We start from the raw sequence: 27700 nt of genomic DNA, 5'->3' as shown, positions 1-27700 counted from the left end.
AAAGTTGCTCACTTCAAAACTGGAGAGGAATATTGGAATCTACACCTTCCAAAATAGACAAAAGGGCTTTCAGCAGGCGTGAATTTGGAATTAATTTCTCAGCTATGACAATCCAGGCCTTGCTAGATGAAGCTTGGAGCTGAAGGTGACTTTGTCAATTGGATAGAAGAGTAAAATGAACTTTAAACAGCAAGAGTGTTACATTTAAGTAGAGTTAGTCAGATTACATTTTTTGTATGCAACTTAGTAGTTAAATTGTACAAAACTATCTGTGTACATATGACTGTGCTAGAAGGCTTGTCAGCTTGCAGCTATGAAAACATCTAGGTGAAATCTGTTTCATGGCCTTGGCCCAACTTCCAGAGGCCTTTTGATGTGTCAGTGAAGATAGAGCTAGATAGTGTTCTCAGACCCCTGTGTCTCTTGGCAATTCACTAACAGAGGTGCTTTGGCATGCAGTGTGGTGAAGTGAGTTATGCCATAGGGCACTGTGCTCTGTCTGTGGCCACCAGCATATAATCTGTCTTTGAACTTCAGCAAATGATGGTGAAATAACAAACAAGCTGAGGAAAGGCAAAGTTTCCACCCCTCCTGTTATGTTTCGTAGGAAATCTGTTTAAAATTCCATGTGGAGGAGTAGGAGAGGGAGGAAAGGGTCACTGTGAGTCCTCAACTTTGAATAAAAAAAACCTTGTTTGCTTTATTTCTTTAAATACAGACTGAATTGCTAAAGGTTGGCAAGTCAGGGAATCTGTATCTTTATCTTGCTATATATGATTTTATAACTCAGAAGAGAGCTGGCACATGCCGAGATTGTTAAAATACTTTCCCCTGCATTTCCCTTTGGAATGTCTGGCTGATAACAGTGATGATGTGAGGAGATGTATTTATAGTAACCTTTGTCTAGACAGGAAGAATGGTTATCTGGGCAGATGAGCATGTGTGTCCACATCTGGGCTTTTTTTTCCCTCCTTTTTTGTCTCTCCCAGACCTTACTTGTCTTTTCCACCTGCTGCTGTGTGATCTAGTGAGTCAATGGTTAAAATGTGTGTTCATTTTCTCAGCTCCTTCCATTCCCCACATCCTTCTTTTCCTTCTCTTCCTGTCTTAAGATTGGGGGAAGGGGGACTTGATCGCAGTTCATCCTTTCCAGGACTGCCTTTACTGATGTCTTACTGGACAGACTCTTGGACTTCTAGGTTGTTAATGCTTCCTGTTTGCAGGAAGCTTCTCTTGGATGAGGTTTTCAAGGCTCTTAGTACACTATGGGTATGAACACAGGTCTTATGATTGCATCAGGAAACAAGTGAAGAGCCAGCAAAGCCTCTTGTATTTCCTAGTTCCATCTTGATGTTTTGCTGCCCTGCTGAGCATTCTGGCTCTTTTTCTTCAGGCCATGGAACACAAGCTGGAAAAATGTTTTCTTATCTGTGGGAATCCCTGTATCAACTTTTATAATTTTTCTTTCTTAAACTTAGGGTAATACTGACTTGGGATTTTCCCTGTTGTGTAGCTGAACTCTACTAGCCTTTATTTTGAGATCTTGAATCTGTAGCAAGATTCCTCAGTGGCAGTGAGAACCAAAATCCCTAAATATGGGGTGAGTGTAACATAGTCGAGAAGTCCTCTCTGCTGGAGGTTGAACTCACGGCATTTTGTCTTGTGTGTTGTGGACATGAGTAAATGGATTATACTCTTCTCTGTGACAGCTTTTTTTATCTTTGAAGCTCCCTTCCTCCTGCTCTCATTCCTTCAGAATAAGTAGCATTGATAGAGTCAGTCCTTCCTTGTAGATTATACTGTCAAGGTAAGTAATCATCCTTTACTTACCACTGGAGGTGCATTGCCCAAGACTGAACCCTGCTCTCTCTGAGGTCTTTTGTTACAGTGAAGAGTAAGCAAATCCTTCAGATCTCTTCACTTGTATGTCTTTTTGGACTGTAATATTACCTGTGGCTGGAGTGGTTTGTTTTATCAACAGTACCACATTTCTGTCCCACGAATACCTTTTTTTGTCTGTTCTTTTGTAGGGAATGCCCTCTTCTGCAAAGTGCAAATCTTAGCCAGTTACTTCATGCTTTGTATTTGTGCAGTTTGCTATTTTTCTCTAAGTGTTGAATTCTATATGTATCAGTATTTCTTAGTTGATTTATGCATATGATGTCAAAGTCTAATCCTGGTATCCATTATGCCTGCTAATCCTACAAAATCATAGCTATTGTGAGGTCTAATAAGTATGGTCTTAATTCTGCTACTCAGTTAACTGAGGGACACATTGAATGCTGTTGCACTTAGGAAAGATTACTTGGTACATCACTGTTTAACTTATGAGCAACTGCTAACTACTTTATACTTGGAGTTCTCTAACTGGAGTTTCTGTAACTGTGGAGCCTATAAGGGCTTTATCCAGCCCCTGATTTCTTAATTTGCATGTGAAAATGCTTTCAAACACGTCAAGTGACTTGAGATACAAAATCTGATACTTCCCTGCTATCCATAGAGCTGTGCTGCCTTATAACAGAAGAAAATTAAGTTGGCTCCATGCAATTTATACTCAAATAAGTTTATCTTAATTGTTGCTCATCTTGTTGTGCCAAGCCTTTGAAATGTTTTAAACTTATTTTTATCCTTGAGTTTTCTCAACTGAATTCTAAAGTTTGGCCATTAAAATAAAGCACATAATTGTCCTACCAGTCCATTTCTCATTCCTCCACTTATGATATTTTTCCTACCCTCTAGAAGATAATTCAAAATACTTTTACAACTTTAGCTAATTATTCAGAATATGTTCATTGCACAGAGCAACTCGGTTTTCCTTTTGACCTGTTTTTTGTTTTTTTTAATATAATGCACATATACATACACACACACAATGCAAATATAACATTTCCTTTTTTTTCCTCATCTGTGTCTTGGATACCATTTGTTGACAGGAGTCTACGTTCTGTGTTGTTCTACGTGGAGCCCGCCTGGGACAGGCTGTGCTGAGTGATGTTCTTCAAGCTGGCTGTGTCCCAGTCATCATTGCTGACTCCTACATTTTACCTTTCTCTGAGGTTCTGGACTGGAAGAGGTCTGTACCCTCACTGTTGTACATTGAGCCACTGCCTGAGATACTTCACTGCCTCAGTGATTTGAATCAAATCTGTGTGATACGTCAAGTGTACTGTGGGTTACAGGGAATTAATTACAGAGTAAGAGGCACACTGTCTTTGCCCTTTGTCTATTATGTATCAAAAAGAGAAGAGGAAAGTAAATGAGACAGATACGACAGAGCATTTGATTATCCTGTAGCCAGTAGTTTTCTAAAACAGATTTGCTGTATAATCTTGTGCTTGAATTCAGTGAGGACTGGTCTCCATTCAGGCTCTTTTAAGGAAAATATATACTAAATATTGCATCACAGGAATGCTAATTCTCTGTATTGTACCATGATTCCCAAGTTTATCTGAAATGGAAAGATATCATTACTTTGTGACGGAGTACACTGTTAGGAGTTTAGATTATTTTTCTATGCACTCTGCCCAGTTACATGATCTTGGGATAGGGATAATATGTACAAAAATTATTTGTTTTATGTGTAACACTGTATATGCTGTTACTGTTTGTTTATTCCAAAAATCTCTGCTGACAGCAAGTCAGTGGCAATGCAGAGATGAGAATTCAGGATTTCTGAATCTCTGTCCTTTCCATAGTCCAGACAGATCAGTCTACAGCCTTTGGTGGCATTATCTGTGGGCAGACTGGCTGGTGCTGGGAAGGAACTTCTGTGGAGTATTTTGTTACACTGAAAGACTGCTTCTTTTTGCTTATGTCTTTTGAATATGTCTTGTTAAAATAGCACAAGATTCTGGGTGGAAAAGCAGTCTTTTAATGAAAACTTCTTTCAATGTAGAATTTCTTTCTTCTCACCTTGCCATACGTTTTATTTTCTTTGCTTATAGAGCTTCTGTTGTCATCCCTGAAGAGAAGATGCCTGAAATGTACAGCATTCTGCAAAGTATCCCCCAGCGACAGATTGAAGAGATGCAAAGACAGGTAAAGCAATGTACCATGGTCAAATTATTTTCCTTGCTCTACAGTTGGAGTGTAGGTTCATACATCTGCCTTGCTCTGAAAGCTGGTGGAATGCAGAAATACCCACTGTACTCTCATGTTAATATTTTTATTATTTGACCCTGTTCTTTCTTTATGCTAAACATCTGCATTTGCCATTACTTTTCAGTGGGATGGAAGCTCTCCCTGAGTGTATTGCCTACTGACCTCTATTAACATATTTCTGGTGAAATCACGGCATATATTTGTTTAATTTTTCTACATGGTATTTAAATTGTAGTAAAAAAGTTCAAGAGTCTGTGTTTATTTCAAAGGAAGCTTTGGTCTGTAGAAAAATTTTAGTCACTTAAAATGTGAGGGAAGCATTAAGTCCAAAATATTTTAAATATTTTATCTACATTGACAGTTCCTCTGAGAGAGAGATTTTTCTTGTTTGATAGCTGCAAGAGCTGAGACCATGAACTGTCAGGCCAGCAAAGAGGATATTAACATGTAATGTACACTTGTATCTAGGATATTTCATCCTAGACATCTTATTGTACCTGAGCATATACTGTTATAAGGTAAGATGGTACTCTTATCACTGCTTCAGTTCCTCATCAGGAAAATCATAGAGGAAGTAAGAGCTGGGTTTTTAAGGAAAAAGTTAACTACCTGATTTCAAGTGACTGTTCAAGGTGTGTGAATTGGACTTTTCAAGTCCAATTTCTGCAAGAATTGTGAAGTCAAGTGTCTGAAATTCCCTTACACAACCGTAGTGACAAAGTGATCCTTTGCATGGCCTTTGTAAAAAGTGACCCAAGACATTTTTTTAGAATGTAGCCTACAACACTCTAGTTATTTCTACTTAGGCAATGCTGAAAGCTGCACAGTGTATATAAATACTGATATATGGGGAGAAAATAGACTTAAATGTAGATGTAAATATTTTTCACACCTAAATTCTGTTGCCAGCTTCACTTCACTCTGTTCTGAGTCTGCAAATACCACAGCAGCCATCAGGGGTCTCCTTTCTCTTTAATGCCTTCACTCAAATGAACCATTTTGGTGGGGCCTGCACCAATGTGCCAACAAAACCGGGAGGTGAGAAAGTAACCTTGGTGTTACAACTCCTAGAGATGTGATTTTTGGTTTGGAGATGTCAACACTAGGGAGTTTTGCCTAATAAAGCTTTAAAACTGATAATAATATTCTGTCAAAGTGTGCAATAACTTTCTTGTTGACTATTTCACTGATAATGTAAAATAATCATTTCAGGACAGTGTTCTCCAGCTATGGACAATGCACATGACATTATGGACATCTTAAACACTGAAGTATGAAATCAGGCAACTCATCTGTAAAAAAAAAAAAAAGCCAACAAAATAAAGACAAAAGAGCAAACCCCCTAAACATTCAGAACTAAGCAAACCAACAATAACCCCCTTAATTTGGATGATATATACATTATCTATATTACATGTAACTCTATAAAATTAACTTAGATTATATTTTACTGCTCATAACAAATATAGTCTCTGTTCAGAGTGAATTTTGTTGGATTATACGTGGTTTGCAATAGTCATTGTCACTGGGTTAAAACATCACTGAACATCATTGGAAAATGTGATTCTATTGACTGAAGGTGTGTTGTGTTTTTCTAAAGCTCCTTCTCACATCTCGTTGCTTTTATTGTGTGTTTTGATTGTGAAAGTAACAGGATGAAATCACAAGGTGGGTCTTTCATCTTTGTGAATTATTTCTGTTTGTGTATTGAGGATACCTAAACATGTTATCCATACATTTCATGCCCTTCATTTCATGTCAGCCTTATTTACAAGGCAAAATACCTGTGTGTCTCTGAAATTCCCTTGCTGATAGGTGCTCTGTGTTCCAGCCATCTAGTATGGTGAAAAGTACTTAATGACTGGAACTGTGTGGACTACCAGTAACCTGACATATATGGTTGAGATCATATTTTTCTAGGCAAATAGAACAAATCCCTGCTCTTAATTTCTCCTTGCCGAAGCATGCATTTATCAGACTTTTTGGGTCTGATAACCTTTGTGGGATTGGAGCCTTGCTGTCCAACTGCATTGGTTTCAGTGGTTGTCTTATGATAGAATTCTTATCCTTATTTGGAAAACATTAAAATTAAAACAAGTATTACTGTAAATGTTTGCTTGACAGTTTTCTTTGTTGATGACTTTGTATTTTTTTGCAATGTTTTATCACAGGAGATTCTCTGGAGATCATACATCAAGCTTAAAATGTAGACATAAACATATAAGCACACACCTACATATACCTGTATATAATTTTTTCAAGGTGCGTGCTTATAAACATATAAGCACACACCTATATATACTTGTATATAATTTTTTCAGGTTGTCTGCTTTTAATGAGTAAAATTTTCTCTATGCATCTTTTCTTTTTCTTTGTTTCAGGAGATACATTTAGCTATACATCAGCTGGGTAAGAGAGGAAGTCTTGTAGAGAGAGGTCATTACATTTAAGTTATATAACAACTCATATTTGAAAGTGTGTTCTTCCAGTTTGTACACCTATCATGGACATCACATAACACTGTCATGAAGAGGATAAAATACAGGAGTTTCAGTTTTGGAGACATGATCTGCTAGGATCCGTGGCTGATATGACCTGAGCTGTGATTTCCTACAGCACAATTTTATTTTGCTCAGCTTTTTATCAGACAGTACATGGTATAAACTGGGAAAGAGATACATTGGTTTGAGCAGAGCTTGAGTGTGGGAAATCAAAATTAATTCTACTGTCCTACATCATCCATGATTGGACTGAGATCTCTGGAGTTCAGCTATATTAACTTGCGCTTTTATTGTTCAAACTTGCAGAACAGTTTGCTCTCAACAATTGCCAGTCCAGTTTCCTGTCTGTCCTTACAAAAGTGAATGCTTTCTGTGCTTGTAGCCTGGTCTACACAGTTGCAAAAAATTGATACATATTTTCAATACTGCAGCAACTTCCATATAATAATATATAATAAATATAATAATAATAGCTCTTATAAATTGCAACATTTTGACAATCAAAACCAGCCTCTGCTGATTGAGCTGCTAAAATTAATAGCAGCCTGGATGAAACTTACGTATCTCTGGGATTGCTGTCTTGTCTGTTTTCTACAGTAATGTTGTCATTCTCATTTTCTTTGAAACTTCCTTGATCCGTCCCCCTCTCACAAATAGTTCCATATGGAGTCTGAAACACTGGCAGAAGTGCCCAGAGGCAAGTTGATAAGCAGCTTAGCTGCACAGACTTGATGCTGCATCCTAGGCTTTCATTTTACCTGCACCTCTAACCAGCACCCAGGTAATAGCAAAATTCTAGAATTGGAGGGGAAGAAGTAGACGTAATGGGCCTGTATGGTAGAGAGTAAATTTCAAATTTTGTCTTGCTCCTGCAGAGTGAAATAGATAAAACAAAACAAAACTTTGGTGGTATCACCTTGTGTCATGCCTTGTATAGTTTCCCTTGCAACAAGTGTTTTGGGTTTTTTTTGAAGGTTTTGTTCTGAAAGCCTGTTAGTTTCTGGAAACGTGTTTCAGCACTGTAGTTGATATATGTGTTTAACTAATCTGAAAGTTTTCCTCGGCTTATATTTCAGCTGCTGTGCTTTTTTCACCCTCTTTTTGTGAGGTGAACCTGTCTATATGAATATACAGGCATCTTGTAAGTATTTATCTTCACTTAATACCAACATAGTTAGAACTCTTTTAGCATGGATAGACTCATTAAGGCATAGAATCAGAATACAGAAATACTGTGTAGTGGGAATAGAAGACTTATTCTTCTGTTTATTTAGATATTCTTTCTCCCTGAAGAGATTTTAGGTAAGGAGTTTATTTTCAAAAGGTAGCTTTGTATTCTTGTTCCTTTTTGACTTTATAACACTCCCCATCTCACAGAAATAAAACTTCTGAATTCGTATCTGTTCTGGAAGACTGGATGACTTTGTGTGCTCTGATGGCACAAGGATGGTGAGCTGGTGTTCTTAAGTGTGGGAATCTTTTCATCCTGTTCTCTAGGGAAATGTGTATGATCATGTACAATGTGCATGTTGATTTCTCTTCTGATTTCTCTTAGTGCCAAATTTCAACCAAATTTTCAGAGAAGTGGAGAGGCTGGAGATAAGAAATTCCCTGAAGCGGGGCACCTGTCTAGGAGTTAAGTACCCCAGAATAGGATGGCCTTTTATGAGAAACTTTGCAGCTTTGCAGCTAACAGTCATAGAAAACCACTTGCATTTATCCATTATGAATTATCTGCTTTGGGAAAGGTTTTATTTGGAACTGACACATTTTAGGCCACAGAAATTCAGGGAGAAAGTGGCCAAATGATGAAGTGATAAATTAAATTCAGTGTACAAAGGGGTATATATGCAATTTAAAACATTTTTGGCCTCTCAACTAGCTGCAATCTCTTGGGAAAGAATTTTTAAGAGCTGTAATAAGTAGTTATGTGAAAGTATAAATTCTATAGTCAGTAGTGTTAAAAAAAATACAAAGAAGTTTTAGAAAAGAGATGGAGAACAAGATGGAAAATACTGTGCCACTATGTAAATCTATTGTATGTTTGCACCATGAATACAGTGTGTAGTGATAGTTCTCCCATCTTGAAAATTATGTGATAGAAAAAATGTGATCAAAAGTTTCAAGAGAAGATTGATGAAATAGTGTAACACTCTTCATCTTGAAAATGAATGATTGGTGATGATGAAGCAGGAATATAAAACAGAACTGAAAATAAGTAGGTAATGAAAAAGTGAATAGATGTGGCTGTACATTGTTGGACACAATTTCATTTGATGTCTCACAGTCCTTTTATTATTTGGAATCTGGTCTAAAAAAAAAAAAGAGATGATCTCAGAACTATGAGGTAGCCTGTGAGAATCACAGCTTCATAATTTTTTGTGAGTGAAGGGGTTTTATTGACATAAAAGGCAGAATGAAGAAATCCAGAGAAGGAAAATCTGTCAGAGATGAATGCAAAGATATACCCTCTGGCTTAAAAGTTCCTGCATTGCAGACTTCTGGAAGCTGGAGAGTACTTTGAGGAAGTGGTGGCTTATGCCTGCTGTGTCTGTGGGAGGGGGTTCCTAAGGTACCTGCTGTGGAACTCTGTTAGAGGGAGAATATGGGAACAGAAGGCTATTTGGTCAGACCTGGCAGCTTCAGGACTCATGTTTACAAAAGACTTTAGTATTATATTGCCTCGTGTAATAACGTTGTCAGATAATCAGGGGTTTTTAAAATTCATCTTTACTCCACTGACTGCCCAACGCTTCAGAGGGACACTCTTGAAAGTGGTGCATAGTTTCCTTCTTTGGGTGAATGTGTAATTCACTTTCCTGAAGCCCCACAAGGTACCCTCTCAAATAGTGGCCATGTACCATTCTTGCTTTTCATTAATTGAAGTTTTAGATGATCACAACTTCTTGTGTTTTTAGCCTGAATGGACAATTAAAGGCTAAAACAGGATGTAAATTCAGGGTTAAAAATTGTGGATAGAAAACATGTAGTTTGCAGTGTTTGTTCCCACAGTTGGAATACCTGGACAAGCTGTTGTGGTTTTTCTTGGGCACATCCCATGTGCCTCAGCCCTGAACTGAAGAGAAGTTCAGACTCCAGGTCAAACAGAGCTGAAGACACAAGCATAAATCAATGACTTGTTTTAGTGCCACGTTAAAACAACATGAGTGGCTGGCTTTTCTGACCCTCCTCCCTTTCATTTAATGTGCTTCTTTGGCTCTTCTTTAAAGAGGGCTCTGTAGAGTAATTTCTACTCTTATCAGCTTGCTGACAGCTATATGAGCCTTTCTGCTGGCTCCAGGCAATCACTGCCAGCGTGTGAAACATCCCATTCTTGCAGTGAAATGGTCTTGGATAGAGTTAAAGCAAATGGGTGGTGGAGTTTTCCTGTGGGTGGTGCAGCTGACATGAAAGAGATGGGATTTAGTTCTTGTTAACCAATTAAACAGAAATTCATTTCAATATCTGGACACTAGATGCTCTTTGAGCATACTTAGGCTTTTACAAGTCCTTTTAATGAGAATATTAAATGTACAGCTGCAGTTCTTTCTCTGACAGGGGACAGCTTCTGTCTCTGGGTTCTGTAGAATCATCATTATCAAATTTAAGAAAACTTTCATCTGTCTGCCATTTGTAGCGTTTTAAGGAGTGCGACTGCAGAGCCTAACCCTGCTTTAATCCTCCCAGAGTGCTTCAGTGAAGCTCTGGGTCCCCCATAAATGTCAGGCCTGGACAATTTGCCATCTTATCAGATGCAGTGAAGTTAGTTCCAGCCCTCTCACCCCTCCCCCAGAGGAAAGATTTGTTGCTGCAAACAGCAAAGGAAAGAAAAAAACTTTTTCCTGGCTTACTGCCAGGATCACCATGGGAGTTGTAGAATCCTTGGCATTTATATATGAGACCTTCATTGCTCCCCTCTCTCTTCAGTTGTTGCAGAGAGTATCCTTATCCTAGATTTTTTTTCTTCTTGTCTGTCCTGCCTTGTTGTTTTTCAGAATGAAGAAAACTGTCTTCGTGGCATCTCTAAGAAAGAGCTCAGAAATTTGAGACCAATCAGCACTTCTATGTACAGTTTTTATAGGATACATTTGGGCTGCTTTTGTATCTACATTGGCAGCTTCTAAACAGTAAAAGGTTAAACTTAACTATAAGCGGAAAATAGTGCTATTCTGAGACAATTTTGTTTTGTTTTTCAGATTAGATTTTAAGAATCTGTCTTTTAAGAGTCTGTATCATGTTGCACAGTGGATTTTTGGATACCCTTTGCAGATTGCTATATACAACTTGAATAGACTACAGATAAACCAGATGATCCAGAAATTGGAAAGGCATGTACTTTTAGAAAGAATATTTGAAAATATCCTGTCATGCACATGAAGCAGTTAGCTGCAGACAAATGGATGATTAAGCATATCTCCTGGTGTTGCACTCTTTCTTTGTTACTGTGTGCTTCCTCTGCTGCTATATAGTCTGTAGCACATCACATTTCTTATCAAAGCTGCTTGCTTTGTTTACCCCCTTTAATTACTGAAAGTATTACAACTTCAGAATTTATCTATATAGCATAAATAAACTGCATTGCTGTAGTAGTTTGCATATGAGTATTTGATTCTATTCTATTAAATAGAATAGTAAGTACACCTTGGTCTTGTATCCATTTTACTGATGAGTAGATAGATATGTAAATAACTTGTACAAGGGCAAGTCATAATACTAATAATGGAATTTAGAAATCTAGATCCTGTTTTAATGACTGTATCAAATGTATCTTACAATACAGTAGGAACATCTGGCTTTTAAATTAGAAAGGTCTTACATTTTCTATAGAAACAATTTGCTGCCAGATAATCTTCATAATCTTCAGCCAGCTTTTCCTTTGATCTTTGTCTGTAAATTATGCAGATATATTGAATAATTTCTTAGATGCCTGGAGGTAGGAAAATTATGCTTTTTTTTTTTGCAACCTGAATAGTGGGCTGTTTTAGGAATATACTGTTGTGTCCCTTGGCTTTCAAATGCTGTATTTTGTATCTAGAGTTTGGCTTCTTCCTTTTTTTTTTTTTCAATTAGCTACAATTTTGAATGCTCTTTATAAATTAAAATGGCAGCTGGCATTAGTTGTCATTGAATTCTGGTGACTTGGTTCTGTAGAGATGCTATGGGCAGAAGTATTGTAGAGGGTGTGCATATTCCAGGATGATAATGTTGGAGTAGGGAATCATAGAGAGAAGTTTGGCTTCATACAGTAAAGAATAGCATGCTATTCCAGATATTTACCAAGAAGAAATAAATAACTCTTGTTGATGTCTTTCAATGATTTTTTTAATGTAAATTTATTTTCCATCCTGTTTCATTGTGGTGTGACTACCAGATAATATCATCACAACTTGCAGTTAATACTCACCTTCCCCATTTCATCAGATAGCCATTATGTGCAGTTTAATCCATGAAGGATGGGGTATTTTTATATAGCTCAAGCTAAGATCAGTTATTTTTAAGATGTGGAGGAAGAAAGCAGTGCCATGTCCTAAATGGAATTTTTCCAGTAGATATGGAAAAAACCTCATGACTGCCATGGTTCAGCTTTTATCCTCAGAGAAGTCAGTGAGATGAATTTGTATTCAAGCAGCACTGGCAGTTATGTCTGTGGTTAAAGTTGTCCAGTGTTGAGAACTGTGTGTATGGGGGTATGTGTGTTATGTTTGTGCTTATATAAAACAGAACTGTATAGCTTACAGGAAACTGAGCAAAACATGCCTTCATCAAAAGGGCAAGTTCTTCCTGGTATACAGCTTAAGCTCTGAAATTGAGGTATGTGCTGATTTTTGACAGCTATAATATGGTGGTAACTTTACCTAGATTTTTTTTTCGTCCTTCAAAAAGCTGTCCTTTCATGTGTGTGATTGGCACTGGGCTTGCTTTGTGTTTAGCTTCTCTAATCAAGGGAATTTAAGCTTCTATTCTCCCAGCATTAGTACAGCAGTCATGGGAAATCTTAAACAAGCCAGATCTTATTGCAGCAGTTGACACAAATAAAAGCAGTTGTGCTTTTATTTATTTATTTTTGATGCTGGATGCTGATTAAAAGTTTCCAAGCATCCTTTAGCTATCCTATAAAGCCAACCAGCAGAGAGCAGGGCAGCTGCCAAGGAAGGGAGAGACTGGTGGACACAGGACAAGATCACAGTGGGAAGCATCAGTGTGTGTAACTCAGAAAGCTGGGAAAGGTGTAAACAGATCCCCAATTTATCTATAGGGTGGGCTCTCCAAACACTGTTTTATTGGCCAGTGGCTCCTGCTTTACTAACCTCTAACCTCAGCAGTACTCAGAGGTGCTGCCCACCAGCCAGCCTTGTCTTTGAACCTCCCTTGGCTCCTGCCACCTCAAAGACTTGCAGTCAGATTCCTGTGTTTTGCTTGGGACCTCACCTCTCAGCAGGATGCCTGCAGCAGGGAAAACTGATCTACCCTGAGAACATAGACATATTTGAAGGCAATACCCCTAGGACTAGAAACCTATTGCTTTCAGTTTCAGGAGCTGTCCATCACTTGTCAAGAAATGTGGATAAAACATCTTCCCACCCCCCATCTTCTGGGCATGCAGTAGTTGAATGTTCCCTGCAATTACATACATAATATTTGTTTTCTGTTATTTTCCTGACTGCTGTTGAATCAGTGATAGCACAATTCTAGCTCACTGTAGGTCTGGTTTTATGTTGACTGTGTTGAGAACAAACATCATAATCAGGATGATACAGCTTCAGGATTTTGACTATTCCCCAGGTTAAGTGGGCCTGCCACTTACTTTACAGTAATGGTCTGGTGAAATTGGAGTAATTAGAGAGCCATGCAAAATCCTGGAAACTCGAGGGAAGAGAGCAGGTTATTTTTTGTGTCTTTACATCATTATTGATGATTATGTAGAGATAATGGCTTATCTGGAAGCTAGAGTAGTATTTATTTCTCTTTTTCAGCTGTGTTATTTCTATGTGAAATAACACACCTTTTTCAGCTGTGTTATTTCTATGGTGTCAACACATGCCATTTGCTTGTAAATAGGAAGACTAACTGAAAGCTCTTTGGGAGCAAAGGAAATTCAGAAAATGGTAGTAATATTTTAATATCACATGTTTTAAAAGCTGTAAATGCTGCATGAAACTTTGGGGTTTTGTTTGGTTGTGGGTTTTTTTTTAGGTTTTGTTGTTTTTTCCTCTTATCCTGCTGCTGTCTTTGCTGGCTCTGTCTCCATATTTTGTAACAGTATTCCTGGCCACAGCTGAGAATGGGGAGGGTTCCTTGCTGCTCATAGTGCTGGTATCTGTTTGTTGGCTCCATGACTGAAAAGTATTTTGACTGTGGATTTGTAGGGTGCCAGGACAGTAAGTCAGGTTTCCTGGCTGGTGCAGTGTTGCCTTCTGCAAGAGTTGCTAAGTTGACATACTCATTAATCAAAGAAGCAGGTTTGAGGTGCAGAAATACATGGAGGGAGTGGAGAGCACCAGTGCTAAGTGATATTTTTATCTATTCAAGTCTTGTGTTCTTGCTATTCTTAGAATTAAGTTGCTATTACTAGGACAAGGAATAGTGGAAATCTGTATTTTACAGGTAAAGCTAATGCAGGATTTCAAAACTATAAAAAAATGCCATTTAATGACAAAGAATGAGAACTCTTATTGAAAGTACCTTCTTTTGTGTCGTGTATTTAAGCAGAAGGCTCTTCATGAGAAGATGAAAACCTTAGAAACAACAAAGCAAGAAAACCTCCAAAACCCACTACCCCTAAAACAAATCAAAAACCCTCTCAAACTCCCAAAGTTATGTGAAAGTGTGGAAGCAAGAGTGAAGATATTAACTTTAAAAGATAAGCTTCTAAGAACCATTCTTGTATATGCACAGTATGTATTGTATGTGTGGATTACTGTAATTGATGTGATTCTTTCCAAAGCACCAAAGAGGAGAATCTGAGGAAGGCTGCAGTGCAAGAAGCTAAGTTTTAATATCTTAAGCTTGCACTAACATTTTCTTTTAACTTTTCTAAGAGTCAGCAAGTAGTCTCCAGCAATAAAACTGAGAGTGAGTAGAAGTGAGTTATTCCCAGGTGGCTGCTATCTGAAGGGTAAGATTAGCATTTCGAACTCTGACCTCTGTCCCCTTATGAATTGGCAGCTTCAAAAAGAAAAAGGAAAAAAAGAAATTTGGATAATGGAAAGATTCAGTTTTCACTCTCTGTTGTATCTGAAGGAGGCAAATGTACTTGTTTCATAGCTGGAATTACTGCAGCAGAGAATATTGAGCCAAAGAATTAAATCAACTTACTGCTTCACTTTTGAAGATATTGTTTTTGAAGCTGAATTACAATAAAAACCAGCACCATTAAATGTCTGTCTAGAATCTCTTTCTTGAAATATTTGACTGTAATAATATACATTATTGTTTTGTTTGCTCATACTGCTGAAGTGTCTTATAATTAAAGAATATTCCTCTATAGGCCACTCATATAATTTGTATAAGTTAAATAGATGAATTGAGTGCTCTCAGGGCTTTACTTGAGAATTGTGCATATAACTCAGTAACATGGAATGAAAGTTCAGAAATGATGTTAAAATAATGATGTCAGATTACATTAGGAGCAAACCTTACTTAACTGGAAACAACAGTGTGTGCCCTGCATTGTTCTACTGCTCATTCCTCCTTTTTCCTTTGCAGAGGTACCTCTGGTTTAAGGTTCAGATAACCCCCATGCTGAATTATGCATCAGTCATTATTTGGAGTGATCACGGGCCTCCAAAACTTCAATTCCTTGCTTATCTCCATTTTTTAGCTTTAGAGGTGACATGCTGTTACTCTGAGCACTCTTTATATACTGCCTGCACTGCTGCTTTTCTTGGATAGGTCTGCAGTGAGAAACATGCAACAGCCAGTTTAGATTGAATTTGGAAGATGCTTTTAATCTGATATTCTGTAAAAACATGAGAATCAGAAAACTTCTCAGTTTTAGGCAAGTTAGCATGATTTTACCAGTATTTAATTGCTTTGATGGATTAGCTTTTAAAATTTCTTCATAGTCCATGTATAGGGACAAGAAACTAATTTTTACTTTCAGACTGCAATTTCTAAAGAGTTTACCTCCAGTTTCAGGTAATTGTACTGGCACCCCAAAAGAGAGAGAACTTTTCAGAGCACAGCTCTCTTACTGTTATTCATAGGCTGAAACACATGAGTTGTTTTTGAAAAATGTAACCTAGATTTGTGTAGCCTAGATTTGCATTTCAAATCCTCATGCCTCTCTGGGAAAAATGAGACTACTTCAGGTCACTGTTGAAAACAGAGCTTTAAGTGGAAGAAGGACCATGACCTAGAGCTAGTCACTTATTTTATCCTCTCATGATCCATTATTAAGAGAAGAATTGATTTATTGGAAGTTATTTTAAGGTACCAGAGGTCCAAATTTCTGTCTGAATAACCCTGATTTTTTCCTGCACTGATTACAGAGAGAGTGAGCCAGCCAGCCTTAGGTGTGTTGAGTGTGATTGAGTGATATCACCAAGGGTCCTAAACCAATCAAGTATTTTTTTTTAATCCCCAAATTTTACAATTTTCTAGAAAAAACAAAATACTGTTTAATTCTTAATAGTATAATATCTTCTGAAGCTTTCTTGTAACCCTGTATAAAAAAACCTAAACATGTCACTGGTTTTAGCTGATACAAGCTGGTGTAATCTTTGCTGGAGAACTGCATACTAAAAGTAGTATGTGTGATCAGCAAGGAAGCTGTTGGAGCAGGGAACCAGATGCAGGAACAATGAAACAGTACAGAAAGAGGGTGCAGATTACAATTTATAAGCAGAAAAATGTGGGAACTTGGGGCAATATGTCCCTCAGTCTAAACCCAAAATGTATCTTGGGAAACGTTTTCTAAAATATATATTGCTGCAAAAAGAGTAACTTACCTTCTCTTCAGTCCCCTTTTGCAGGGGAGGTCAGTAGGGCTCTTGAGAGCTCAGGTTTGCTATCTGACTATTTTATAACATCAGCTATATTCATATGCATCTTGAGTATAGGGCAAACCTACAAAAATTCAATTTATCTTGAACCTCAGTAGCCCATTTAATCCTGCTGCCCAATGGCAATAGTTTGGGGGGAGGGGATGTTGCCTGGGACCAATCTGAGTATTTTACTCGATGGGAAATAACGTGCTATGTCTCAGTAACTTTGAAAATGTTTGATTATATTACAGTATGGCATATAACTTGAGCAGGCCTTGTGGATGCACTTCCATGTCCAGAGCTATCAGATGCACAGCTGAGCTGTAGATATTTACTGTAATATCTTTTGTATCCCTGTTGAAGGTACATTTTAGCAAAGGGTTACTGCAGTCAGTTACTTCAGTTACTTAGCTAAATATTTCATGAAAGTTTTTATTTGCAAATAAAAAGAAAAGATGAAGTTATTGGGGTTTTTTTCTATTCTTCTATCCATCCCAAAATTTGAAAGGTTTAGAATGGTTAAGTCTCACAACATCTCTTTGAGGTCAATATTACACATACTGCTGAGATGCTGAAGTAGAAGCAAGACATTTAATAAATGTCAAACTTTTATCTGTGAATAAGTGACAGAACCAGGATTAAAAGTAAGATCACCAAGTTTCCAGGCCAGTGCTGTTGCAGCAGGTAGGCCACACTCTTTTGCCTGCATAGACTTCTCTAATCCAGCTGGGAGTAAAAACCAGGAACACCAAGAGCCATTAAGAAGGGAAAGCATTTAAGTAGAGTCACCATAGGTGGTGTGAAAATGGTTGTATTTCAAGGTCTTGTAAACTCTTTCAAGGCATTTTGGAAACACTGAACTGCTGCAGTGGGGCAGAATCTCACAGCATCATGGCGCCTGACCTAAAAGTTGAGAAAAGTGGTGGTTTATGGGCAGTTAAATTTTACTACTCTTCTGCGAATTTTTTTCCCTCTCTTGCTACTTTTACGGACTGCCACCAAATCATGGGCTGTGAAAAGACAGAAGGCTAGAAAGTTTCTTTCATGGACTGTTTTCCCCTTGATCTAAATGTTAAAGAAGGTAGTCCTTTCCTTACCTTATGCCCAGTGGGGTTTTTTGTCACAAACCAATCGAAAGATTTACATTGATCTGTCTTGCACTCCACAGCAGAGCACCATTAATGGCATTAACACTGGAACTTATAAACATTATATGAATGGACTCTGTAACCTGATGCAATGTTGGCTTGTAAAGAGCTTATAGAGAGATGCTAGGAGCCCAAGTGTGTTTATTTCTAAGGAAAATAGCACCTTACCTAAATAAATGTTGCTTTCTATGAGTAGGCTGCACTGTTGCTGCATGCTGCTGCCTGTTGTCTGGAATGAAAATAAGTGCAAATGCTCCCTTCCCAAGCTCTTGCCTGTGCTGGTATGTACTGAATATTGTCATTTTAGTTTCTTTGTGGTCCAACTGAACTAAATCCTGGACCTGAAATCAAGTGGAATTGAACTTTTGGGTTGGATGCTTTCTTGCTTGGTTTAAGGAACATCAGTCTTGCAGATATTGCTAGTCTTTCTCAAGGTGTGCATGTGTATTTGTAGAGATAATTGATAACACTACATTATGTTAAGAACTTTTGGCTTTCACAGAAAGTGATGGGTTTGCATGGCTGATCTAATGATATTGCAGTAGTTGGAAGTGGGGCAGGAGGAAGGAAGAAAGGAAGGGCTACAACTTAGAACTAATTACTGGCGTGCCCATGTTTGTGAACTCAGTCTGCAGTGCTCACTGCTTGGTGAGAGGAGAGAATTTGGTCTCCAATTCCTTCAGTCTTTGGCTTCCATAATGAAGTTGTCATGGCTTTGTTAAATTTACTGCAGAAATTGAATTCAGATGAACTAATTTCATGGGCAATCTATTGTGTAATGAGAACTTCCCGTCACTTCCAACCCAATGGGCAACCCAATAATATAATGTATTTCTCACTGTCAGTCAAGTTATACAGTATGCCAGATTTGACTCTTCAGAGCATTGGTAAAACTGTTTTCCAAAGTAATGCTTTTCTGTCTTTCCTTTTGGATCTATCCTAGATTTTCTATTTATCCAGAAATTTAGAACAAGAGAAATTGTATTTCTTCTTTCTGTTTTCAATTCCTTGTAAGCCATACAGGTTAATGTACATTCATCTGTGTTGTCTTAGCAAACAAAGTACAAAGTAGATGTTTGATCTCTCTTAACCATGTACGTTGCCCATGGCCTAAGGAATATTTAGGTGTATACAAAGTTAGCTTTCTCTGCAAGTCTGTGGTCTATATAGTGTGTTTCCTTAGAAAACTCTGGAAACCTCATCAAGCAGGCTTCTAGAGTACTAGAAGCTAATTTCAGTTCAAGTTGAAAGGAGGAGTCTGACTTCATCATGGTTGTAGTCTGTGTATAATCAATTCTATGTGAAAGCCAAGGTCTGGACTTCAGGATTTTTATTTCAAGATCCTGAAAGGTGTTCAGGTAGCTCTAATTAGTGCATTACAATTACCATGCCTTAAAAACATTGCTTAGTGTATTAAAGTTACTCTTGAGTTTCCTGGATTCATAGATATGGAAAAGAAGAACAGAGAGCTCATTAAAGCTACATAAGAATAATGAGAAAGTTGGCATAGGAGTCTGGAACAGAAACCTTTTTCTTTTGTTGTTGTTACTCTTTCCTGTATCATAAATGTGTTCATGGGATTTCTATCCTCTCTATTTCTTACATTCCAACATAAGCTTTCAACCTCACTAAGTAGAGTAGAAAATAGATTTCGAATGGAATCAACATACATCTTCCCAATAGAAAACTTTCCCAAAATATTTAGTAACTCAGCATGTGGAGCAGCAGACACTAGCAACCCATGTTAATCAGTTCTGCTTTATAAAAGCAAACAAGGTGGGGAGGAAGTAATGAGACCCTGAAACATCTGTTTGGGGACTTCAAATCCCCTTAGAAGGTTTTGAGTTCTGCCTTAAAGAAACACAACTCCAAAAATATTACAACCAACTGTGGGAACATTTTATGGCTCTTTACAAAAAATTAATTGCACAAATATTAGTCTAGAAAACATAAATTCCCTCTGCCCTCTTCTCCAGATTTGCTTCTGGTATAAAGGTGTTATCTTCCCTGATATTACAAGCATTCTTTAAGCAAAGAGAAACTAGATCAGATACATCCTGGTTTTGCTGAAGGAAGAAAACCATCTTTGATTTTTATAAAGCTAGATAATAATAGATATTACGGTATTAATAAATAGTCTTAGAACATTGTAGGAATGTTGTCATTTAATGATGACAATGGAATACATAATCCTTTATTTCACACTATTAATATTTACTTAATTGCTTATAAAGTTGTATGTTAAAAGGCTACATAAAATAGTTTCTCCTTCCAACTTAGAATAATTGCTGTAAGCAGCACTAAACTGTTGTCTATCATGAAAATAAAATTTGGAATCCTTTTTATTTAGCATACTTGAACAGAGAAGTTAGCTGTTGTGGTCCATTTTAATTCTTAACCTGCTTCTGGTTTTCTTTTTAGATAGTTTGCTGTTTTGATAATGCATTTTTCTTAAGGAATAGGACATGGGGAAAGAAATACTAATGCTTTTGCTTACCATGTGCCGTTTGCTTTATTGTCTTTTTACTTATTCTTACCCATTTATGAAACTCTTCTGCTTTTACACTTGAATGTGGTAGTAATTTTGTTCTGTGTTCTTGGTAATCAGCCTGTTATCCAGCTGTTAAGTCCTATCAGGAAGAGAAATAAGGGAGAAGGAAGTGATTCCATTCTAAACTGAAGTTGCTTTGCACTCTCTCTAGATGACAAGCTCCAGAGTAGTGTCATTTTGGACATACCCATCACTCTGCAGTAAAATTTGGAAATAGCCTGAAATAGTCACAGTTACAGTTGTTTGCACAGTAAATGTAGCACTTCAGAGAGCAATAATCTCTTTCCTAGTTTGCTTTTTAAATTGTAACATGGATTTTTTTTCATCTTAAATATTTGCAAAATATTCTGCAGAATCTGTTTTACAGATTTTTTTTTTTTTACTCGCAGAGTTTTAGGGTTGGTGGTTCAGCAACAAGTCTAGTTCTAAACCCCATAGCTTACACTCAGGGTGAAGTACAGGGTAGCATAAACATGAATATGCGCAATTTTGTTCTTATAATGATTCTTCTATACTGTTATTTAGTCTAGGAGTATCAAAAGGAAGTGCAGGAATCACTGTGTGTCTTCTGTTAAAAAGTACTGACCTTCAGAGTGGGTTTTGTTGGCATTTGTTAAAAACAGATAAAAAAGAGTTACTTTTGGTTCATTCTAAGATCTGTACCTCCAGTAACTTGGTATTCCTTCAGTAATTAAATAAGGTAAATAATACAGTAACTAGATAGGGTAAATAATATTATTTAGTATTTTCATAGCATGTTATTTAAATTCTCTAGAGCCTTTTTGCTATTTAAGAAATCTGTAGTAAGAGTAAAATAGCACTTGTCCAAATTTGTGTATTGTCTTCAGCTGTGTCCTGACTCTGAAAACTTCTAAAGGTTCCAATTAATGAAAAAGTGCATTTGGTTTAATTGCTCTACCTCCTAGAAGCAAGCACATACTCTTATAGCTGATAATGAACCATAGGGAGATTGCAAATGAAATTAATTTCTGGAAAGTTCAATGTGCTGCAGTTTCCTGAAGAAAAGTAAGGTAAAAAAAATAATATCTTTTGGGCCAGAACTCTTGAACTACATGGTTTGGTTAAGCATGTTTCCTTTTGGGTTGGATAGGGACCTACAGGATCATTTGATAGTTCTAGAGATTGAAAAAGTATGTTATATCTCTTAACAGAGAGCCAGATAAGTCAGCATTTTCATTTCCAGGCCCCTGCTTTTCTTCTGTAATTTCTGTCTTACACAGAAACTGGGACAACATGATAACTTGCATGGGACCTTAGTTTTGGAACAACTTATCTGAGAAATTCAGAGCACCTGTGTATAACAATCTCATGCTTCATTACAGCAGTTTTGCACTGTGCTAGAAATTGGCCTGGATTAACAACAGTAATAAATTGACATGTACTTCTATGTGAAAATCATAATCTTTTACTTATATAAATAATATTAGGTTTCTTGTAAGCTATTAGTCTGGTAGGGTTTATGAATACTGAAATTCTCCATCTGATTAAGTGTCTCTAATATTGATGTTAGAAAGTGATTTTTGAGTTCTGCCTTTCAGGCAGAATGCTTTTATTTGACTATTTAACTGCACTGTGATTTCCTTTGCCTTAGAAAAAATTGAGTATAACAATAATTTATTTTGTTCTATAGTCAAAACGCTTTTTACATTTTTCAGGATGAAAACATATGATCTAAGTGTGAAAATACTTGATTCCTTCAAATATTTTCATTCTGTTTAATCTCCTGTAAAATAATGCTGCTGCTTCTTTTTATTGGCTGTGAGTCCTTTTAAGGGGTGGAGTTGAGTTTGAAGCCTTCAGGCTTTATGGAAATACTCTATCTACAATAAACATGCCTCCTAATTTAATTTCCACCTGACATGTAGGCTGTGTGGAACAGATTGTGCATGGCAAGCCGAAATTGATTATTAAGCACTGGATCTATGCAATGTGAAAGTGAATTTTATTCTCTTTACAGGCAAGGTGGTTCTGGGAAGCATATTTTCGATCGATGAAAGCAATTGCTCTCGCTACTCTTCAGATTATCAATGATAGAATTTACCCATATGCTGCCATTTCTTATGAAGAATGGAATGATCCCCCAGCTGTGGTGAGTAAATTCGTTTGATTTACTCATAAAACAAATTGTGGTTTTGTGTTGTTTGTTTTTTTTTTCTTGTATAAAAGGTATATGCTACGAAACTTGGTAATAATTCTGTGTATGAGTTTGTGTGTATATGGGTTGTGCTGGTAACTTGCACAGATGAAGCTAATATATTTTATTACAACTGGCAAAATAACTAGCAGTTTGTTTTATGTCCTGGCACTGAGATGAGAACTTTTAACTTTTGCTATTGCACACATTAAATTGCTTCCTTGTTTATTTATTTATATATTTTTCCTTGATGCACACACACACATTTTTCTTTATTTCTGTTTAATTCAGGAAGAGTTTGAAGTACTGCATATATTTGGATATAGTCTATATGATGCAAGGAAAATAGTGGAAATTCTGAAGATCTCAAAAAATCTGCAGGGATCATTCATATAATTCTGTTGAAATAGCTAATTATTCCTATGCCTACAATTTTCTCTATGTTATTTCTTAGCAATTTCTCTTACACAGAGACTGATGATCAAAGTTTTACTGGATTTTTTTTTGTCTGTTCTTGGTTTAATTTAAAGTTTCACTGGTTGAACTCACTTCTGTTAAGAAAAAGTGCAGTATTAATTAACCTCCTGCACCAAGCAGCTGGTTCTGATTTTTTACTATATAAAAGCCTGTAGATGATTTTCACTCATAATCAGTTAATTTTCTCTGTGTCAAAATATAGAAAATAGTTTTGTTCTACTAATAAAACCAAACTTGTTAACTGTCTTGCTTTATGATAGTTTAGAGAAAGAAAGCTGGGTAGGAGTACTGGGTAGGAGTAAAGTGGGTTTTAGTTTAAGCTCTTCAGACCCATGGAGTGTGAACAGTTGCTGATGAAGAGTCAGAAGCTCAGTGCTGTGCTTCAGAAGTTCTGTTTCCATTGCTGAGCCAAAGGCATTAATAATCTCCTCGTCTTGGGGAGGAAATGTGGCCCTGGTCAGTATTTAAGGAAGAAATTAATCTGCACTAGTGTGTACTCCACAAGAAGGGAATCAGAATATCTTAACACCTTTACAATTATGGTAGCAGAGCCAAGCACCTTTAAACACACTTAGTGAAATAAAGAAAATGTTTTAAGGATTACTCAGTCTTTAAAGGGAACTTAAAAACATGTCCTGGATTCTCTCCTATGCTTTTTTTTTTTAATGCACTAGTCAGAGTTTCAAAGCTGTCTGCTTGCTAGGCAATAATAATCTGCTTGAGCCTGTGTCTCATCTAGGTCCTGCCGAATATCCACTCTTAGCACTGTTAAAATTTCTAGTCAGCCTGGATGAAACATTATAGTTGGAAAGACTTAAATATGTACATTTGAGGTAGCAGAAAATGGCAACTGTATTCTTTAACTTTGATGAAAAGGCAAAGTAACTAATGTCCTTTTTGTTTACAAGAAAATTGCTGTATTCTTCTCTAAATAAACTCCATGACTGAATCTTTTCAAGAAAATTAGTTCAGGTCAGTCTCGGGACTAGGATATAGCTAATTGTTAAAACAAGCACCTGTGAGTTAAGATTAATACCACAGTGAAAATTGTGAGTAACTGTCATGAATTCTTATGTTACTGGCCAGAACTAACCTCCAGAACTTGCCATGTGTATTCTGCCTTCAAGCTCAGCCGAGTCCATCCAGTTCCTGTAGCTCTGCTTGTTGTTCCATGTGGTGTTGTGGTCAGTAGGGATTAAGTGCAGTGCTCTTCTGAACTCTTTTGTTTCTGTTACGTGGTTTCTGTAGGAAAACAAAGGTGCAGAAAGAGTGTGTAGAAGATGTAGGCACGTTAACAAGAGGTGCAGAGGTGCAATCACTGTTTTAAGGATTTACTGAAACTAGCCAGAAATTACTTTAATCAGTACAAGGCTGTTCATAGAGCTCAGATTGCTGTGCTCTGAATAGTGAGGTTTTGAAAATGAGTGCACAGACTTGCCTGTGGAATATCTATACAGGAAAATACCAGCTTTAAGGATTTGTGAATTTACCTGGTAGGACAATTTAACCTATATAACAGAAAGAACAGCTGCTGTGCAAGATCATTATGCAGAGAAGGATACTTAGAACTCTTGGCCATGGTTTCTTACCTGCCCTCTTCCTTGGTTTAAGGTGGGATGTTTTTTGTGTGTGGTAATAGTGATTAATTTTGCTTAGTAGGTCACAGAATCCTGAGAAGTAACAGAAAAAGTGTGGTAAAATGTCCTGGTTACTAATTGTTGGGCTGTTCAATTGTTACAACTGCTTCAGGTGTTAGACAAAGCAGTTATAACCATTATTTCTACTTTGACAATTAGAATGGCTTGTAACTCTCCAAGGTGCACATTGTGCTTTGCATTTTGTTGAAGTATTGTAGCTTCATGTGTTTGCTTCCAGAATTAGATTCCTACCCAAAGAAGCAGTCCTGCACTCTTCTACAGTTGGGTTACAGTTTCCTCTTTCATGTGCAACCTTTTTTTGATATTTCTATTTCACTTGTGGTGAATTAGCCAAAATAAGGTTCCTTGTATAAAACTTAGCAGGCAAGAGAAAAAAAGAAAGAGTGGGGGTGTGGGCAAGGGAGGGACTGGGTGGCTTGAAGGCTGCTTTTCTTGGCATTAGTTTGACTTATATTGGCTCAAAATATTAGTAAGACTGTTGTCTGAGTATCTTCACCAGAGTGTTGATCCAGCAGTGGTACAGGAGGGTGTTTTTCCAGGAGGGAGTATGCAGAAGATAAGTGCATATGCAGTTAACTCCATGCTTAGTACATTGCACAGAGGAATGTACACACAGGGGAAGTGATCCAAACAGTTTTATGTGTTTTTTGTGGGTTGACTGAAGACTGTTGGCCTTTCTCAAGCAAAAAAAAAAGTAATAAAGTGGATTATTTTTCTACTTATTCACTGTCCTATTGAGGCAGCATAGTAGCATATAACATGCTAATATGTTATGGAGTAATACTTTGAATAAAAATGCATTATGACATATTTCCTCCTTTTAATGAAGAGGAGCAAATGATACTTTTGGGGCTTGAAATTCATTGCTGGATTACTTGAGACCTTTATGTCTCAGACAGTCTTTTCATGCAGGCATGGAAGTTTAATGTCTTGTATTTTTTGGCCCAACCATTATCCATTAGGCAGAAGCAATCAGTTACATCCAAGTAAGCCAGAAAATGAGTGATTCTGCAGTGTGCATTCTGATGGTTACCAGTTTGGGCTGGATTAGAAATAATGACTTGGGCTTGAGATGTGATCTGTTACCTTCAATTAAGTACTTTGTTATGCTCTGATAGAGGTAAATTACTTCCTCACTTATGCTTCGTTGTAGATTGCTTAAATTCTCCTCTTTGCCTTATACCTCACTAATATGTATGGTTTCTGAGTAAGACAGGTTTTGTCAGAATTCTTCAGCTGCTTTTGTTAAAATTCTTTCAAGCCTGTTTATCATGTAGACCTATGAAACATTAGATGTTTTTTTTTGTCAGGGGCTGCTTTTGAGCTCTGACCTTGGATGATACAGACCAGAGCTTAATAATCACTTGAGAATATCAGTATGTGAACAATAAACATACCAGATTTCATTTCTTCCAGTGAGGCAGAAAACAGCACCATCATTTGGTGTAAGGTAAAATAGCAGAATTGTCTTAGTGCCCAGAATGCCATTCATTTAGTAAAGCCTAAGAAGGATGTTAATTTACAGAATACTTTGGGGGTCTTGCCAATTACTAGGAACTTGACACTTGTTAAAAAATTAAACTATTCCTAACTTCTTTGACTAATATTTTATAGTCCTCAGTCTATAGATAATGTTATTGTTATAACTGTGATATCCTCCTAGTACCATTTGTCATCTCTAAAGCATTAAGCAAATATTAGCATACACTTTTTTATCTACCTGTAAATGAGAACAAGCTAGCACTTTTCTGGGCAGTGCAGATCTGGTATTTTTTTCTATTGGACAATATTAGATTTCTGTTTCTGCTGTATTTTCCAGCTACTTGTGTGATGGTTTCAATCAGCTGGATCAAATCTTGCTTTATTTATTATATCAGAAGATAGGTTTTTTAAAAATATTAAATAAATTTCAGTTTATTGATTTTTTTTTTGTGTTGGTATTATGGATTGGTTGAATATCCCACACGTATTCAGATATAAACATTGGTATTTTTATGTGAATGTGAAATGTGATTTAGCAGTTGGTTCTTTAATTTACCTGCCCAGAGTTAGGATTCTTTTCTTACACTGTGGATTATTCTACACTAGATAAAAGTTTCTGTCTGTCTTGTGACTAATTTTTTATGTGAGGAGGGTTTAAGGCCATGAAATTATGGCCACTGCATCTTTGTTTGTAATTCTGTTGGGTGTAAGCACTTCGGTTGGGTCTGGACAAGTAGGGAGGGTTAATTCCTTTGGGTTTGCCCTGTGACCACTTGAGGATGGGAAGCATGATGAAATACTTTCTCAAAGTATTGAATAGAAACTTACCATAAATAATTGGAGAAAAATAGAATAAATCAAGGCTTTTTTTTTTTTGGTCTGGTAATTCATAATTGAAACCATGTTGAGGTTAGATTGATTTTAAGAACAACCCAGCTGAAAAAGCCTTAACCACAGTGGCAGGGGATATATCTCCGTTTTGCTTAGATGTATAGGACTGCTCAGCTACTAAGTTCAGCACTGCTGTCCTTACTTCTGTGTTTTTAAAAGACAATGAATTGTTGTTCAGACTATGCGGTTTCAGTAATAGGTAGTTTACAACAAGCAGGCTAGGTGTTGAAAATAAAACAGGTGGAAAAGCTCACTGTCTTGTTCATGGGAGCAGTGAAATTTTATTTTTCTTAAGTGCTGTTGCCGAGTTTTCCCACTAAATGATGCCTGGGAAATTGTTGATTCTTATTTGATGTAGAACATCTTACACAGCTTGTTTTCCCAGAGACCATTCTGTGATGTAGTCTCTAATGTGTCTGCTGTACCTTTCTTCAAGTCTCTTTCAACGGTGAACAAGCAGTTAAGAAGTTTTGGGACAGGACTGAGTCTTCTTTACCTCTGATGCTTTACCAGTATCTTTGAGGCTCCATAGAACTTCAGTATTGAGATTGTCCATTTCTCAGTCCAGTTGTGTGTGTTCATTGATGTTGTGAAGCTCCCACCTATCTCCCTTCTGCACCCTCCTAAGAAAGTTCTGCTGTAAACTTCCCTGCTAAGTTGAACCTGAAGACTCTACATCAAATCCAGCCTGAAGCCTCCCACATCATGAGAATTCAGTTCCCTTGATGCATCCTTAATGTATTTATTTTT

The 27700-nt window shown here is 37.1% G+C and overlaps 1 protein-coding gene across 8 annotated transcripts in view; it reads left to right on the top strand.

Moving 5' to 3' along the window:
• Nucleotides 1-27700, top strand: part of EXT2 (exostosin glycosyltransferase 2) — an 89820-nt gene that overhangs the window by 10104 nt on the left and 52016 nt on the right. For all 8 annotated transcript variants that reach the window (XR_010364740.1, XM_064424939.1, XM_064424940.1 and 5 more), the window contains 3 exons: nt 2934-3073; nt 3945-4038; nt 22266-22397. Coding sequence is in view for 7 of the 8 variants with exons in the window: in XM_064424939.1 (XP_064281009.1) it covers nt 2934-3073; nt 3945-4038; nt 22266-22397 (366 nt within the window). In the remaining variant the exon portion in view is untranslated. The remainder of the gene's footprint in view (nt 1-2933; nt 3074-3944; nt 4039-22265; nt 22398-27700) is intronic.

The sequence above is a fragment of the Passer domesticus genome, chromosome 6, assembly GCF_036417665.1.
Source record: "Passer domesticus isolate bPasDom1 chromosome 6, bPasDom1.hap1, whole genome shotgun sequence".
In the NCBI taxonomy this organism is placed as follows: Eukaryota; Metazoa; Chordata; class Aves; order Passeriformes; family Passeridae; genus Passer; species Passer domesticus.
This window is presented reverse-complemented; position numbering and strand designations above follow the sequence as displayed.